This window comes from Notolabrus celidotus, chromosome 17, assembly GCF_009762535.1.
Source record: "Notolabrus celidotus isolate fNotCel1 chromosome 17, fNotCel1.pri, whole genome shotgun sequence".
In the NCBI taxonomy this organism is placed as follows: domain Eukaryota; kingdom Metazoa; phylum Chordata; class Actinopteri; order Labriformes; family Labridae; genus Notolabrus; species Notolabrus celidotus.
The window spans coordinates 28,138,016-28,157,415 of record NC_048288.1 but is presented as its reverse complement, the minus strand read 5'-3'; the positions used below and the strand labels follow the sequence as shown (position 1 = coordinate 28,157,415).

Genomic DNA, 19,400 nt, shown 5'->3' with positions numbered 1-19,400 from the left:
TTATTGTTGTTGTTGTTGTTATTATTAACAACATACTGGTTCCAGGATAATCCATGGTTCCTGCAACAAATTAAGGCAACAAAAAAATCACCTCATGCCTTATTATTTTTTAATTGACAGGTACAAAATATCAGTTTGGATTTCCTAAACACTATATTTATCCACCATTACTGATGCCCATTATTATTACATACATATTATAAGGGAAAAAAACAAAAGAAGATACCTCTGCAAAAATACAAAATAAAAGCCTGAGTATTAGGAAAATAACCGTGAAACTAAATCTCTGCTGCGTGGACAATTAGGAGTCTTTGCTGTGTGCAGTTGGACAGCAAGTAGACGGCTTAAATGGAAAACACCGCAGACAAACAACACATGAGCATTTGAGGCTTTGCATTTTTATTCTCTTTTTTTTTCCCGCATTATTTACACCTCCAGCGGTGTAGGCGGTTGATGTCATCGGAGGAAAATGGCACTAAAAAAAGGTTGGAGATTGGCAGTAAGGTAGAGCAAGGCAGGCGACTGCTCTAGATCTGAAACACCTTCATTCCGCCAGCGTTTGCCGGTAGTGGGCTGCTGTTGGCTCACCATCTGGGATAGTTCAAAGCATATGAAAATAGGTTCATACATATCACACAGACAGATACGGTGGAATATGTTGCTGATTATTCCGCTCAACCCAGAGCTTTACAGAGCACGTACTGTGAGTGTGTTTCAAACTGAGGCTGCAAAAATAATCCAACTGTTAAAGTAAATGTTTGCCCTGCTGGGAGCTGTGTCTATCTCCAAAACGCACATCAACAAGGGGAACAAACACTGGAGGGAAAAAGGTAAAGAAGAGAGTAGAACAACAACAAGTAAATTCATGTGTGTGGTAGAATTTGTCCTGTCAGAGATCGACTTCCCACGTCTTTGAAAAAAATCATTAGAGCACCTTCAAAAAGAGGTAAACCACATCTTTGATTTTAGATCCACACATGTCAGGGGTTCGCACACCAAATCCTCACATCCTCGGCGTAGAAAATGAAATAAGAAGAGGTAGAAAGTGAAGACGAACCCTTGCGCTTCCTGCTTCCCTTTAGCCTGCCAACCTCCCACTGACCTAGCTATTAATCTGCAGTACAAACGCTCTCTGATCTCAGGGTCTCTGATCCTCAAGTGAATCATTATATGGCTTCACCAGAGTTCCCTATTGAATGTCAAGTGTCTCCAGTTTGTGAAATGACCTCTATTTCAGCCTTGGTCGGAGGCACACTTGCAGCATCTTGCTGGTGTGTGGAGTAAGCTCTTTTAGGTGGAAAATATATTGTGCATTTTGGAGTAAATCGAGTATTTGATGTGAAACATATTTCAAGGGATTTGATGTTTACCACTTTCCCCGTGTGTCTTCTGTCTTATCTCTCAATGTCTTCTTCTTCCTCCATTTCTCACTCCTTTTATTGTCTCTATTTCTCATCAATCTCTCCGCTCACCAGGTGTTATAAAGACAGCCTTGCCCAATATGGACAGAGAGGTGAAGGAACAGTACCAGGTATTAATCCAGGCCAAGGACATGGGGGGCCAGCTGGGGGGTCTGGCGGGTACGACCACCGTCAATATCACCCTCAGCGATGTCAACGATAATCCACCCAGGTTCTCTAAAAGTGAGTGCACTTCATACTATACTATACTGTAGTGTTGTAGTCAAGACCACATTAACCAAGACCAAGACAAGACCAAGACATTTAGGGATCGAGACTGAGTCAAAACCAAGACCAAGGCAGGGCAAGACCGAGACAAGTCCAAGACCATATATATCAATGAAAAATCATCATGAGAGTAATCAAAATAATAGACTTCTGTTTATTTTATTTAGGTTTGCTTTAATTATAATTGACAGCTACAAACAAGGGTTGGTTTGGTCTTTGTTGCCTTTCTTTTGAAGCTTAGGAGAGGTTAGAGGTCATATCGGTAGCTGAGCAGGATTATTTTGTCAAGCCTTTTTTTCCCATTAGTTGTGTGCGTTTTCTATTTTCTAATATCTGTAGTGTTTTTATCTGATGGGTTATAGGTGGTGTGGTAATCCTGCTGTGCCCTTCTCTCAGTGTGCCTCCACAGTTTGTTATTGAACGTCAATTTATTGCTTAATAAAATGACTTAGCAGACATCTCTGGTCACGGGCACACACAGGCTGTTTTTTAAAACTGCCACTATACTAGCAGTACGTACTGATTTGGCCAAAATTCAGTAAGTAGTATGTGAAGAAGAGCAAAATCTGCAGTATGCCAAAACTCCCTGGATGTCGTACTGATTCGGGAAAATTTCTCAGTATGCATCGGACCAGTCTGCCTCGTGTACCGTTTCCCACAATGCACAGCGCTAACATTCTTCTTTTTTGATGGGGGAAACTCGGTTTTTAGGTGCTGTGAAAATGATTAAATTCCATATAAACCACTTCCTGACTTTTTAAATCATAACTGGATGCTAAAGAAGCAGTTACGCTATCAGCTTGGCCATTGTTTACTTCCGCTACTTCCACCAGAAATTCAGACGTCTGGCTCAACCTGCTGCAGCACAGATCAAACAGTCTGACTACATACTAAATTCAAACGCAGTGTGTAGTAGGCAGTACGAAAACAGCCACAGTCTCTCCTCCTGTCGTCTGTCTCCATTCATTAATGCATGAGTGCAGGGGGCGTCACTCATCGTAGCACTGCAAAAGTCGCAGCCATAAGAGGTGAGGAAAAAATGAATGAATTGAGAAAGGGGGAGCGGGGCTTCCTCTCTTATCACAGTAATGACCATAGACTGTATATAAAATGAATGTCATCTCGCTCGGCTCAAAATGAGGCTCCCCCTAGTGGCTCGCTGCAGTATAGGTCAAAAACTCTGTCTCCCCCATTCATTTGAATGGGGCTGCGGTCAAACTTTAAAAAATAAATACACGTTGTATGAATGTTTCTAACATCCATATGCTGTGGTGATATGTAGTTATTATTTGACTGTTTTCTGTTCAAGGCCTCTTTTTTTCTGAAAAGTTTCTTTTTCGTTAGTTATTAGAGGTTAAAAAACGGGGTTTTACATCCGGGTATGCTTTGATTGACGGCTGCCTAGAGAAACTCCGTAGGACCTTGGGACGCTACTCTTTAGGGGGCAGCTTCCCTACTGCGCAGAATCTGGCTGCAGAAAATTTACAAGATGGCAGCGTTCTGGAATGGGATATTTTGGCTTCAAAACCGTACAATAGGAAAAGGAGGAGCGACACTGTCCATTATATATACAGTCTATAGTAATGACAGGGACACAGAGTGCATCAGTGGTGGTCTCGACCGGTCTTGATATAAAATGCGGAGTTCACTCAGTCCAAGACCGAGACAAGACCGAGTAAAAATGCTTTAGATTCCAAGGCGAGACAGAGACCCTAAATAAGCGGTCTTGAGACCTGTCTTGGTCTCGAGTACTACAACACTGCTATACAATGAAATGCATGTCTCTTTAACATGAACTGTCTTGTCTGTAAAACAATAATAACGCAGATGACTCTACACAGGTTCACACATTTTTAATAACAAACCCACCCTGTGCAAATTACAAGAGGGCAGAGGATATTCATCATTCCTGCTTTTTATAATTGCTTTTCGTTATTTGTCATTCTGTGCAGTCATAAGCAAAGGCCAGTTTATTTAGCGTGATTGCATCTCCAGCTACTACTCCTGGCAAATAAACCCGGATTGGTGTTATTCTGCTCATGGGGCATCCGTCTATATTTAGCTCCCGGTTGAGCATCATTGTGCTGCACAGGGATTGAGTCAGTGTATTTAACACCACATTTTATCTGGTATTTTATATAAGCTGCTAAACCAGATTAATGTGATTGTAGCGTTCACCAGGTCATGTAAAAAAAGCCAAGCTGGAAGAAGGAAAAAATGTTCATGCTGTCTACACATTGATCTGTGAACACCTCTGCTCTTGATTGTTAAACCGCGTGCACAATCCATACCATTCCAGTGTACGACAGGAAAGCAGAAATGACGTCCTGTAGTGCTGCAGTCTCTTCAGGTATTTCGCAGACACACACAGCGGTCTCCTCTGAATGTAAATACAGGCAGTGAGCCGGTCAAGCTCCTTTGGCTGCGAGGGAAAGATGATATTTCCATAATGCTGTCACAGCACACAGGTTTGGGCCTGGTGTGGCTGTATGGCTGCTTCTGTCCCAAATCCTCTATTTGTCTGCCTCTACCTTCCATCTATAAGCGGGTCACAGGTAAAAAAAAAAAAAAGAAATAGGAAATGAAATAAAATAAAACATTAGATGGTTCCGTTTACCGCAAGAACTGCTGCATGGATCAATCCCACATCTGTCTTTCCAGAAATCCCTGCTCCCTCCAGTTATTATGGATTAAGTATTAGTAAACCATAAATCCCTTGAATGAGCCTCTGTGATGGCACCAGATGTGGTCCCAACATTCATCACTAATAGCAGTTTATATACCTGCACATGGCTTTGCTGGATAATCCAAGAAGCTTGTTAACCAACTGATAGTGCAATACAACAGGCGTATGTTAACTTATCTTAACCTGCAGCTCAGGCGACATCCATGCTTCTACGTATTATGTAAAACAGGATGCTTATCTTACTGAGCATGTGCAATCACGTAATAATGCATTCCCTTTTCCAAAAGACTGGGCTTACAATGTCACCTAAATGGGAGTTGCTTGAAAATTTGCTTGCCTACAGCTCATGTAGGAAGCAGTAGTGTTATAAAATGCATGAATGAACTTCAATGCAACATCTATCAGTCAAGAAAAAAGGTCAGCAGTGGTTGTAATTAGTTGTTTATTTAAAATTTACCATTGCAAGCCATGGCTGATTTATATTTTGTTTTCCCTAGAAAAAAAGTCACATGATAGGAATGAAGCAAATCAGTGAGGTACACGTTTTGACCATAGACTGTATAAATAATGGACGTAGTATCCGTGACGTCACCAATCTGTTTCTTTTTTTATTATTTTTTTTAAACTGTTTTATTGTTTTTTGTTTTTCCACAAACAGAAGATAATTAAATCCAATCATACATATTGCCTTCAAACAACATTACACATTTAAAATACAATATTAAGAGTAGATTATATAATGACATTAACAGTAGAAAGAGAAGAGAAGGAAGAAGAGAGAAAAAAGAATAAAATAAAATACATACATAAATAAAACAAAATAACATAACATACTGCCTCCATATCATACTGTACATTCCAAACAAGGAAAACCCAGCCGCCAGACCACTCCCCCCCCACAGGTCGATGTCATGCATGTTGCCATTATAATACGTTGTCACATACCAAGTACAAGCAAATATAATACCTGATAACAAAAGGCAAAGCTAGCAAAGCTATACTGACAATAGAGACTCAATAAAAAAGAGAAAAAGAAAAAGGAGGATACCCGTCTGTTTCTGAAGCGCTGTTTTAAAGCCAATTGTCGGCGGGTCCCATATTGGAAATGCTGAACTCAATCTAACTTGAGTCGAGCTAGTGTGAGGTAAAGAGGCGGGCTTTGAGCCTCCCAGCCAACAGCTACAGTGTTACCACCTGTCAATCAAGTCAGCTGTGCCTCTCATAATAGAGAAATCGTAATCTTAAAATCTTCTAAATTGCCCGTACAGTGTGTGCCGATCAAGAAAATGAGCCAGACTACATTTGTTTTTTCTACCAGGCTGTAAACATGTTTATTTCTGCTGTAAAGATCGGCTTTTTTGTATGGGTGTGTATGTGGTTTCCTGTACTTCCAGAGCCAGCCTCAAGTGGACACTCCAGAAACTGTGTTTTTTATAGTTATATTTTTGGGCTTTTTGCCTTAATTTGATAGGACAGCTGAAGAGAGACAGGAAATGTGGGGAGTAGAGAGTGGGGGAAGAAATGCAGGAAATGGTCGCGGCTGGGAGTTGAACCTGCGACCTCTGCGATGAGGACTGTAGCCTCTGTATGTGGGGCGATTAGACCGCTAGGCCAACAGTGCCTGGAAACTGCAGTTTTTAACACTTCCGCTTCAATTCTTGCGGCCAGAGTTTGCCGCTTGGTTTCGACCAATAAGAGCCAAGCAGTAAGCGACCAGAAGGTTGCGCTATTGCTTTCATAAATCTGGTTTCTGCATGTTCACAATGAATCAAACCCAGGAGATTTCAAACTGAAACTATAAGCAGAACATCTCCAAAAGTCTCTGCGTTACTGGCTTTAAAGAGCTGAAATAAATTGGACCCAAGGTGAACATTTGTTTTTGTTTTAAACAAAAAAAGTGAAAGTGTGAATCAATCCATCCTCTGTTCAGGTGCCAGAGCTAACACTAAGAAAAGTTTGCATCCTTTCCTTTGAAGGACAAGATCTATAACAGAGTTTTGAAATGAAAGCTTGTCCTTGAAAGTATTTGATTATTTATTGAAATTATGGTTCTCAAATTCTTCCATATCCCCTGTCTCAATCCTAGGATCAACACTGAGGAAGGAGCTAAGATCCACGGTAAAATTGACGAATAACAAATGAGAGGGAGTGCAATGATGTATACTTGTCGGTAGAAGCAGGTTCTCACAGTGTAGTGTGGACTGAAGCAAAGGTTTGATTAACAACACTTAATGCAGCTTGTTCCATTAACCTGGGTAAAGGCGAGTGTTTGTTTCAATGTGTGTTTAAGATCCACAAAGACATGAAGCATCCTCTTTCCCTTTTGTAGAGTCAAGAGTCTAGTGTTTAATACATTTTTTTTCAAGTGGCTTAAGTGCCACCGTCCTCAGAAAGACTTTTTAACCAGACTCAAACATTCCTTTCTCTCTTGCATATATCCATTTTAAGCTCACATTCAAGGAATCCTTCACGTCAGCGTCAGATAAATGACTTTGTGATAAACAAATCACTCTCTGAGCGCCATCCCAGCAGAGAAATGTGTCAAGTATTCTTTTAATCAAATAGAGGAATGCTTCAGGAATGTGTTAAATGAAGGTAAACACAACATTGAAGAACAGCTTCACACTGGTACTACAAAGATTTGTGGAATCTACTCATCAGCCTGAGTGCAAACTCAGAAATAAATGTTGTGTAACCTTGAAGATGGCAGCATTTAAAACGTCAGATCCTTGTCAGTTCAAGAAATTAAGGATAAGAAAAATATTTACTCTAAGTTTAGAACATATGGATGTTTTTATGAAATATAATGCGACGCCGGTTTCCGGTTTAAGTGATAATCTGTCCCCTGTTTGTTTGTAGATTTCTCTCAAAGACTCCCAGCAGGGATCCCTGCTTTTTGAGGGTTATCAAAGCCCTTGAGTTTTGGGTTTGTTTGTTGATCTGACAGTTTGAGCCAGCCAATTACAAGGTGCTGAGCGGCCTTGATGTCCAAACACGTCGAAATTGAATAATGTCATGCCTCTAGCAACAGGGCTGGCTTCAGAAAGGGCATATAATCTGCCTGACTGTGGGTGGATAAGGCAGCCCTCGGTGGGGGAGAGACTGCATAAAGGACAGAAGATGTGAAGGGCTCTGTGTCTCTCTTCCCATGTCAGGTTATGATAATACGACTAAGTCCATTTTTTTTTTTCTTGGACAGGTTTCTTTCATCTCAGAGTCCCTGAATCTTCCTCAGTGGGGTCTGCGGTCGGTCGAATCAAAGCCCACGACTTGGACACCGGGAAAAATGCCGAAGTAGAGTACACCATCGTTCCAGGAGATGGAGGCGCTATGTTTGACATCACTACCAACGAACACAACCAGGAGGGGATCATCATCCTCAAAAGGGTATGGGATGTGAAGCATTAAGACATGATGTTAGCCTTAATCTGTTAGCTTCTATAAAATCCCCATAATTCCCCACATGTTGAGTCTTACATCATGCATAGGATGAGAAGCTCCTTTACCCACCAGGAATAGTTTTCAAGACATATCGAGGTTGAATGTTCTTTTTAAAACCCATTAGCTCAACAGCTTTGTCACAACTAGCATTAACAATGATCCACTGTCAAGCTGGTAAGCTAGCACAATATGGTTAGGTGGCTACAAATGCTTCTGTCTTAGAATTTAGGCCTTTCCTGTCATTGTGGATCATGAATGAAGTATCGTGAAACATTAAAGGGTGGTTGCTACAAAAGGCTGTGTAAAGACACACAACACCGCGCAAGATCCACACATTGTCAACACATAGATCACAGTGGTTACAGATTGTTCAAGAAACCGACAGCTGATGGAATAAAAGGACAGTTTATATCTGTTTGTGCTGCACGTGAAGACTGAACCTTCTCCCTGACAGCAGTACCTGAAACTCCTCATGTAAGGGTGCTGGTGGGGGTCCGTAACTATGGCCTTTGCCTTGGAGATGGCTCTCAATGTTATAAATGTGACGAAGGTCATTAAAAAAAGGCACCTGTGATCTTGCAGCACTGTCTGAGGATTTTCAAAAGCTTATTCTTGTTTTTAATACTGAGGCTGCCAAACCAGGAGATCATGGGAGTAAGCTCCACGTTAAAACTTTGCAACTTTCTTAAAAAGAACAACCGTTGGTTTGCCTTTTTACAAATCAGATCAGTGTTCAAATCAAAATTTAGCTTAGCATCAAGTCCAGTTCCAATATATTTTTATTCCTGCACTGCTGCCACTGGCTCACGCTTAATCACACATGGGGTAGGGGCAGAAGAAGAAGAAGGGAGGGGCCTACTCCTCCAGAAGTCAATTAACAGTTTTTTGGTTTTGGCCACATTCATTTGGAGGAAGGATCGGTCACACCAGTGCACAAAGTCATCGAGGACTGGGCCATGGTCCTGCTCCATTCCATGTGAAAGGCTCAAAATCGGCAGAGTCATCGGCACACTTAAGGAGATATCGTGATCCATAGTTCCTCAGTGAAAGCTCACATGGTTATTTCAGTACAATGCAAATATCAACAGCAAAAACATTCTAGTACACAGTCCGATTCCCATTTTCCTACTTATATCTATTTTTAACACAAACACATGTTTTATACACCAATTAATTGCACTCCCCCACCAGCAAACCAATGTCGGGCCCACAGGGTTGCACCTTGGCGCTCATGCAGGGGCCATCTGGGCGACTTGGTTGGGGTCCAGCCAGTATTGTCCTCAGGTCAATGGATGTCCCACATCGCTTAGCTCCGATTGGTTGATGAGGAGCCCTTGATTGGTTCCATAGAGACCCATAGGGAATGGCTGTAGCCCATTTAAATGCCCAGAGCCTATATGTGCTGTCTAGATGGTATGCCCATTTCAAGCCTGTGTATCTGGGTTGTCAACACTGAGTCAAACCCCTCTAACATAGATCCATGTGAACAGGCATGCCATTAATTGCACCCAACACTTCTTTGTGGATGTACTTTATAGCCTACTAATAAGGGCCAAGCTGGCATCCACTTAAAGGGACAGTTACATCACTCTTATGTTTCTTGGATTCATGTAAAGCTGACATACTGATACAGTCAAACTACAGTGAAATGTATGTGAAGCACTGCCCCATGGGATCCATTCAACATCACCACACATCTCCTCTTTTTTATGTATGCCAAACATCTGACAGTATCAAAGTCATAGTTATAAAACAATCATGCCAAAGATGAGTTTAAATCTTGTTCAGACTGTCTTAAAGTTTCATCCAAGCACAGAAAGAAAAAAAAATCCATGAACCACTGGGGAAGCTTTTACTGCTCAGGATGATTCAAGGAGGTAAAAAAGGAAACAAATATCACAGGTGACAGGGGGGAAAAGAAAAACAGGATGTATGGAAACAAAATGTCAAACATAGCTATATATATATATATATATATATATAATATATATATATATGTGTAAGTTTAAAGCCTGTGTTAGCCACCTTCAGGTGTTTGAGCTGCACCTGGGGGGGTGGGGGGGGGGGGGGGGGGGGGTGAGCGTGTTGCAGCACCCTCAGCACCTCTACTTTCCTGAGGTATGCAATTCTGTGTGTTATATTTACACCCAGGAGCATCCTGGTGCTGCAATTCCAACGGTGTAACTGCTGCTTTCGAGACCGACTGAAAATCCCCATTTTACATCTGACTGACAAAAATCATCACTAACATTATAGGACAAAATAAGGAAGCTTTATGAAAAGATACTGAAAAATAATGTGATAAATGTTGGGAAAATAATTGATAGGGCTGCAGGTTCAACCTCATTGTGTTGCATAATCTACCAGCAGGACATTCCTTAAAGCACAGCTGGGGGTTAAGGTAGAGCTCTCCCTCTGCGTCTGTGCTAAATATAAAGAATTCACTCAATGTGTCAGGTTTCATTTACTACACCATATGTTCCTTTTTTTTCTGCGTTGTTGCAAATGTGTTGATATATCCAGCTCAAAGTGACCATCACTCAAAGGTTATGATCTTTAGTTGCACTTTCTTTGAACCACACAGCAAAAGTATCTCAATTTAACACCAACTTTCACCACATTTAGCGTCTGTTGAGCCGTGATATCGCCCCTTCAAATGGCAAGTGGCAGAAAAGCAGGAGTGATATTAAAGAAATGTATTACTCTCAGGATAAACCCCTTGGAGATCTATCATCTCATTTCCAAGGGAGACCCGCAACGGCCAGAGGTGAGAGAAAAAAGGACATTAGAGCTGCAGACTGAAATTAGAGGGAGACAGAGAGTTGGTAATGAGTGCTAATCCACTAAAAAAGAGAGGCTATAATAAGACATATTATGCAATCAATTATTAACTTAGCCGATATATAAAGAAATTTAAAAGATTCTGTTCCAGATTTAGTTCATGCAATTTTAAAGCAATACCGTGACCTTATGTCCTCTGGTCCTCAGTGAATTAATGGATGATAGAAGGTTCATATCAAATAAGCCACATTGTAGTCTCCTCAAAATAATCCCATCAATAACCCTGACAACTTTGCTCTGAGAGCTTCACAACTCGGCCCAACAAAAGAGTCAGTGAAGTCCTTCATCAGTCTTAACGTCAGCTTTCATAATGTATTCATGTTGGTTTGTTTTACTCATTAAAGAAATCCCCATTAGAAGTCTTCCCTGATTCTCTGCTCTGTTGTGACACCCTCCTTAGGGTATGCCTCGCAAAAGACTCGCAGATCCATCATGTCACAACACACTAAATAGAAATAATATAATCTTTATACCCACAGGCTTGACTGTAGCGAGCGGGAGCATGATATTATTTCTCTTTGGACATTGAAAGCATTCTGCGCAGTGACAGTGGGTGGGTAATATGCAATTATGGGTATAGCAGAAGCAGAGACTTAGGGAGGATCAGCTCGGTTTCATTACAGTCTGAGGAGCTTTTTGCTTTAAACGTACACCTACATTTAAATGGTTGGAAGTGTTAAAGCCAGAAAAAGAGCAGAATGAAATAATATATATGTTTTTATTCTGATTGAAAATAAAGTTCTTGTAACCAAGCGTTTTGTTGTGAAGCCCATACTTCTTAATATAATCAATCAATCAATCCATCAATCTTTATTTGTATAGCGCCAAATCACAACAAACGTTATCTCAAGATGCTTTTACAAACAGAGCAGGTCTAGACTGTACTCTATGTCAAATACCCCACCTTAATCCACCATGAGCATTACACCTGGCAGTATTTAGCTAGTTATAGTGGCGAGGAAAAACTTCCTGAAACAGGCAGAAACCTCGAGCAGAACCAGACTCATGTTAGACAGCTGTCTGCCTTGACTGAGTTGGGTCTGGAAAGAGGGATAGGGGAGAATAAGAGACAAAAGGAGCGGTGATAGTGATGAGACGAGTAGTAGTAGCTGTTGCTGCTGGAGTCCAGCATGTCTGCAGTACTATGGTTAGTAACTTTCAATGGGACAGGTAGAGTTAAAGTCTATATATATATATATATATATATATATATATATATATATATATATATATATATATATATATCTACAGTACAAATATAATGAAATAACAACATGAAGCTACTTAATTGTGAACAAGACGGTCCAACTTTAATCGCCTCACTACCATCAATAACTCATCATCACAACACTTCCGTTTTACCCCTTCAAAATAAAAGCCCAGGATGCTACACAGGGGAAACTAACATCTGCAGAGCCTTATGTTTTATACATAACCAAAATAGATTACATTCATATGAGCAATCCTAGTTAAAGAAATATCTTATTAACCTGTTTCTATCATTTCATGAGACTATGAGAGCATGATTGGTTTGCATGTCTAGTTGCATCTGTCCACAGATGGCAACATTATATATTACAACCAGCATAATGCATATGATACAAATAGGAGGTTGAAATATGGTGCATGTTTTTCTAAAATAGAATAATCTGATTTATTCTTTTAGAGTTAAAGGTTAGCATGAATGTGCAAATGTTAGCAGAGATCTATGGCTGTTTTGAAACGGCCTACTGTACAAGCTATACTGGCAAAAATTCAGTATGCAGTATGTGAACAAGAGCAAAATTTGAAGTATGCCAAAACTACCCAGATGTCGTGCTGATTCAGGAAATTTCTCACTATGCATCAGACCAGTCTCCCTCATGTACTGTTTCCAACAATGCACAGTGCTAATGTAACGCTTCTTTTTTTCCCCTCCTTTTTTGACGGGGGGCACTCTGTTTTTATGTGCTGTGAAAATCATTACATTCCATATAAACCACTTCTTAATTTTTTTAATCATAAGTGATGCTAAAGAAGCAGTTTCTCTATCAGCTTGGCCGATGTTTACTTCCGCTTCCCGAAACAGGAAATCCTGCAACGCCTGGTCCAGTATCCTGCAGAACAGATCCAACAGAACGGTCATACTACAGACTACTTTTAAACCCAGTAGCAGGCGGTTTCAAAAACAGCCTATTTGTTTTCAAAGCTCTGAATGCAATGCTAAAATGCTAGCTCTGCAGCAGGAGCTTCTGCTGTAGGTGGTGGGAACAATACTCCTCTATTGACAATAAAGACAGATCAACAGGGACTCTGCTAAACTCCAGCAGCTGATAAAGACAACCAACATCCACTGCTGTTGATACGTGGCCCCTGGTAGACACCCACAGTTGGTTTAGACAGCCAAATAGCATCAGTGAATTATCTCCTATTATTTGATTTAAAAGATAATTAAAATTTCTACAAACATCCAAGAGCAACAACGTCCTATTCAACCCCAGCACCAAGAAAGTTTAAGCAAACTGATTGATAATTTGATTTGGATTGAAACTAATGGATGCTTACGGTAATGTTCATAAGATCATTAATTACACAGTCAGGGTGATATTGTGGGTTCTTGTTTTTAGCGAGTGTAATAAAATCTTCATTAGACTGAATCATTGCCAACATTTAGGCATATCAATCAGATTGTAACAGCGCTGTTGGAGGAATCTGGGCTCCCAGATGTTGGTTTGTTTGCCTCTCTAATCTGTCTGCCACGCTGCAGCATCAAGCATTGCTAACTGGCCAGGTTAGTAAACAGGGCTGTGCAGTGTGCAGATTTTTAACAGTTTACAAAGTGTTACTTCTAGCTGCCATTCGCAGCCGGCACTGAATCACACAACTGCTCACGATTCAACACTTCTGCCAGCATGCTATTAAAATACATAATGTCAGTATCACTTGAACAGCTGGCAAATGTTTGGCTGTGAGTCTCTGAATGTAGCAGTTAAGCAGTGTATTATACGAATGTGTTAAAGTTTGGAGGTTTCGCCCACACAACAAACTACACAGGTGCAAAACTGTGCAATATCCTGTGTTCTCGTGCACGCAGACAGATGAACATGCACACATAGAGAGCTCTCAAAGCTGCCTTTTTTTTTTTTGCTACACTCCGTCTGACTCGCTCACACAAGCCCTCACACATTGATTCCTTCGCCACTATGTACGGCTTTTCCCTTTGGCAGGATGCTCTAGATCCCTGCGGTGAGTTTAAATGCCATTTGTTGTCAGTGGTATTGAGGTTCACTGCAGATCAGGGCTTCATTTGCATAATGCATCAGCCACAAAATGTCTCCGAAAAAAAGGTGGGAATTGTTAATGTCAGGGAGTTCTGGTGAGGACTCTCTGATGCACGGATGATATGGATTCCTTTAACTGAATAAGTTGTCATCTTGTTTTCCCTGCACAATTTCTTCTCTGTTCACATCAGCCCCTGAGATTTGTGTCATCATTTCCAAAAGACATAAAACACCTCTCTTCAAAAAAACACAAACATCAGCACAAGTACTTTTTAAAGAAGAGGTGACAAAAACACAACTTTAGAAACAACTCATTGTGCTTTACGATCATGTCAGGAACAATGCTGCAAACCTTGACATGTGTGAGACAGGGTATCTTTCTTTCTGAAGCTCGGTGCTGACATCATTCATGTGAGATATAAAAGGCCCTGGAAAAGTAAATGGAATATTTAAAATTCACATAGAATATGAAAAATAGATGTTTAATCAAGCTTCAACCAAAATCTGAGTGAAAATAAACATCCATAACTATGAACAAAACTCTGTTCTTATTTTCCAGTTCAGAGTATTTCTCAGGACTGTGTGGGCGTGGCCCAGCTCTTTGATTGACAGGTCAAGAGAGAGTTCACAGCCTCCATGTTTGAGCCGTCTGACTCTGAATCTAAAGACATAAAAACTCCAGAATCTGAGTTGTAGTATGTGCACGCAGAGGAGCTCGGCTCCGAGTGTCAGAAGGAGCTGTTTGTCTAAACTCTGAGCTGTCCTTGGGAAAGTTATCGAACCGGTCCTGGGGAAAGTTGGTGAACCGGTCCTGGGGAAAGTTAGTGAACCGGTCCTGGGGAAAGTTAGTGAACCGGTCTTGAGGAAAGTTATCGAACCGGTGCTGGGGAAAGTTAGTGAACCGGTCCTGGGGAAAGTTAGTGAACCAGTCCTGGGGATAGTTAGTGAACCAGTCCTGGGGGAAGTTAGTGAACCCATCCTGGGGAAAGTAAGTGGACTGGTCCTGGGGAAAGTTATTGAACAGGTCCTGGGGAAAGTTATTGAACAGGTCCTGGGGAAAGTTTGTGAAGCGGTCCTGGGGAAAGTTAGTGAACCGGTCCTGGGGAAAGTTAGTGAACCGGTCCTGGGGAAATGAGCCGAGCATATGCAGGACTGCTTTAGCCACTTGGCCATGGCTCAACTCAACCGTGTCCCAAAGTTTCCCCAAATCCACCACAGTTAGGAAAATAAAAACTGTCATCTTCACCGCTGGATGTGCAGACAGGGACACACGAGCACAGTGGTGCAAAGAGCAGAGAGACAGCTATACAGATAGATTACAGGCAGTACGTGATTAGCAAACAAGCTAACAGATAAGACAACACTGAGGGCTGCTGGCTGAGACAACAGGAGGCAGTCTGAGCAGGAGCGGAGTAGTTTTATTGAACATGTTTAATTTCTGATTGGTTGGATAGTTATTATGTAATAAATATCAGGTTAAACCAGCCCCCTTAAAACCCAATGTGAAAACATGTTAAACATAATTGAACATATTTGAAAATGGATCAAAGTTGTGTTCTAATATTTTTACATAGTTTTTAGTATTGACATATGATCTGAAATATCATAGGTAGAACATTTTTGTGGTTTTTCGTTCCCAGGGCCTTTAAGTGACATCACTGTCGTACAAAAGTTGAAATGAACTCTTAAATTTAAGTCACAAATCTCCTAACCAAGACTTTTTAATGAAGTCAGACTTCTTACAAACTTCACGCACTGATTCACTTCAGGGGGATTAAAAAAACAGATTATCATTAAATCTGTCTTTTCCGTGCCAAAATCACCTTAAACACCTTTAAGGACTATTTTTTCCACTCACTGTTTCATCTCAGGGATACATCACACATTTCATCTTATTGCAAAAGTGATGTGCAGCCATTTCTCTCTGTTCTCTTGCTTTCAGGGTATTTCTGATGTAAGTGTCTAAAATGTTCTTCGGGGGAATGCAAATCCGGCATTTGTTTTTCTGCTGCATCAGACTGAAGAAGTCTTTAACTGGTACATTTTTAGTACATGCCCTGGCGCACAAGCTGCACAAAGGTGTGCCATCCTTTGATCCCCTAAAATATGCAGCTGAGTGAGTAATTGATTCCCTCCTCAGTGTAAGAACTCCCTCCGTTCGCTCTGTATTATCTGTACGAACATTTATGAACATAGTCATAGGTGCTATAGATCACTGTATAGCGACCTTCTCATTGACAGTAATGGAAGAACAGAATGAGACAGGAGGCAATTATGATGTAAATGAAGATGGTTGTTTGTTTACATCGTGTATACACTGGATGGATGGTGAGGATGCTTCTTGCCTCCCATTGTTTTACTTGTAGTGTTTGATTTGCAGCCATACCACAATGAAGCAGTGAGATGAATTCCCCACAGCGGTAGTCCACCACACAAAGACAGTGTTGATGAGGGACATCCTGAGCGCCTTTAAACTGGCCAAGCCCCCCCCACAGGATAATTCACTAAACAATGTGTGCCTGTCCCCGTGTGGGGCTGTGTTATTAGCAGGACATAGACGGAGCGGGAGGAAAGGGGCGAGGAAGAATGCGCTGGAAAAGGTGTGGGGAGTAGGTAGCTGGAGATGAAGGCTTTATGAGTTGTTCGCTGTGTTCCCAGAATACTGACCCGCCCACAGACTTGTCTCATTTCAGATTGGTGGAATATCCCCAGAGACAGGTGTGCAAATGTGTGCAGACAATTCCTCTCTCCCTCCCTCTTCATTTCTCCTTCTCCTTTGACTTCCCTCCCTCGCAACCAGCGCTGGAAAAACCACAGCAGGACAGAGACGAAAGCCACATTGTGCACAGAGCAGAGTTTGGCAGACCCCAAATTAGAGACTCAGGAAGGTTGGTTATGATAAGAGGATCAGGCTGAGTAATGGGTTCAAAGGATGATCATCTGTTTCCCAGACTGCCGATACAGAGGGAGAGGAAAAAAGAAGTCGCAGAGGCACCGAGGGGGTTTGCACATCCCATCTGCAAAACATAGGATTAGGGGAGACAATAGATAAATCCAGTGCTGAATTCCCAGGGAACTGTGCAGACAAATGTGTGCACACAGAGTGACATACTGTACATGAAAAGCATGTGCAAGAACACATCAGCATTCAAACACTGCCATACCTTACAGAGAGCACAGAGAGACGTAAGACTCCCACACATTTGGAGAGCCGGCTCCCTAACCTTTGTTTGTGCTGGTAAATTCATTTTTTTATTTTTGGCCAGATTAAAAGTCGTTTGTCCGTCCGCATGTTTATTCACCTCCTCCAGGGAGGAGAAGAGATGGGAGATATGGGTAATTGAAATCTGCTGTTCTAAGCCTAGAGGAGCTGCATTGTTTAATGACAGCATGTGTGGCATAATATTTGCTGGCACACATTCGGGGAATCCTTTTTTAATACAGGGCTGTGTACTCGCAGTACAAACTGGATGCCCCCCCTGCGGCCACAATGCATTGAATAAAGAGCACCTCCTGAAGTCTTCTGGCTCTGACTCTAAATCCTCTTGCCCCCGAGTGTCAGACAGGCTCAAAAATCAGTGTAGAGAGATACTGAAGACTTGTTTACTGCAGACTGCAGGATACACACCTAGGCCACTGCTTTCATTTAGCATTTACTGAATGCACACTTTAACATGTAATGAATTAAATCAGATATTTTTTAAACAAGGCCACTCATTTAAAATGTAGATATCATATCCTGTGTTTTATTTAATTCCACCATAGCTGTGATGTTATTTAAACAATGAAATCTGCTTTTGTCAAGGATTTTTTGCACTTCTCACAGCTTTTTAGTATTTTGAAAATGGTAATTATTTTAAATGATGATGTCATACACTCAAAGAATTTTTTTTGGGTGAACATAATAAAAATTATGGAAATAATTTCCACCTTATTAAGATGCTTTCATTTAGCGAGACACAATTTTGTTGAACCAGCTTATTGTAAATATGTTGAGTGAACATAAAGTATTGACGTTACTGTTACTTATGTGCAATGTTTGGGTCTAAATTAATTTGTAAAGGTTGTTTCAACATATTTACTAAGGTAGGATCTGACTTAATTGTCTTGGGTCACAATAACTTCTATAATATGATTGTGGATAGCTTATTATTTGTATTAGTATTATTACGTTTTTGGGCTTTTTCGCCTTTATTGACAGGACAGCTGAAGAGAGACAGGAAGCGTGGGGAGTAAAGAGTGGGGGAAGACATGCAGCACATGGTCTACCGGATCTGGAGTCGAACCAGAGACCTCTGCGACATGGACTTTAGCCTCAATACGTGGGGCGCTTAGACCGCTAGGCCACCAGCGCCCCAATTGCAGTCAGTCGCAGGTGGTCTCTCCCAATCCCCCGTAATGGCTCTTCTTTGCCAGAACCTTGGCTGATGAATAGGGCCTGTCGCACGTTATACTGCCACCTTCTGCTCTGGAGAGGTATTGCAGATGGGATTCCTACCTAAACCCATTTGGTTGTGTTGACATAAAGCAATCTTGTAGTTTTAAGGATTTTGCATGTCAAGTTAAAACATGATTTAAAAATGTTTAACCCCTAAACATGAATTAATATAATAGAAGCTACATGTTATATATATGGTTTTTGAATGCATTCAGTATTTACTGAATGTACATTTTAAACTTTAATGAATTAAATCAGAGAGGCCACTATTTCAAAATTTAAATACCATATCCTGTGTTTTATTTAATTCCATAATTGCTGTAATGTTCTTTAAACACTATAACAGTCTCAAATTATGTCTCAGATCTGCTTTTGTCAAGACTTTTTTGACGACTAACAGCTTTTTAGTATTTAGAAAATGGTAATTATTTTGAATGATGATGTCATAGTAGTAGTAGTAGTGTTTAGTGGTAAAAAACTATGAAAATAATCAGACAATTTATATTCTCAAAACAAAAATATATGCCTCCTTAGTGAGACACTCAGTTGTGACTCAGTTCGTTGGGGTGCAGCTTCCATGTTGTGAGGTTTTCCACTCCGCTGTTTGATGTGTTTTTGTTGCTCAGATGTAACGCTTACTCACCTGGGTGATCTGCATGGTTGCTATGGTGTTGCATGGCTGATGTTGGTTGGGAATTTCTAACTCGAGAAGCAGATCCGCTGATTTGCACGGATAGCGAATCGATCACGGCTTCACCTTTTGTTGTGTCCTTGAGCAAAAAATACTGACCCCGGATTGCTCCAAATGGAGAGCTCTGAGAACTGGGAGGCATGTTGTAAAGCTCTCTTTCATCTTCCAACAGAATGAGAATTTTTTTTTTAAATGCAGTCCATTTACCCGGCTTTGAGAATCTGTGGTTTAAGGAGTGATTTGCTAGGTGATAGCAGGTTGTTAGGTTATTATTGTGTTGGAAGGTGCCTGTGTCCTAAATAACATAGCATTTACTATAAATTACACTTCAATGATTCTCCACCATTTTTGTCAT

The 19,400-nt window shown here is 41.0% G+C and overlaps 1 protein-coding gene across 1 annotated transcript in view; it reads left to right on the top strand.

Moving 5' to 3' along the window:
* LOC117828881 (cadherin-12-like) overlaps positions 1–19,400 on the top strand; it is an 84,418-nt gene that overhangs the window by 16,055 nt on the left and 48,963 nt on the right. The window contains exons 4-5 of the mRNA XM_034706249.1: positions 1,476–1,643; positions 7,574–7,761. Of these exons, the coding sequence (XP_034562140.1) occupies positions 1,476–1,643; positions 7,574–7,761 (356 nt within the window). The remainder of the gene's footprint in view (positions 1–1,475; positions 1,644–7,573; positions 7,762–19,400) is intronic.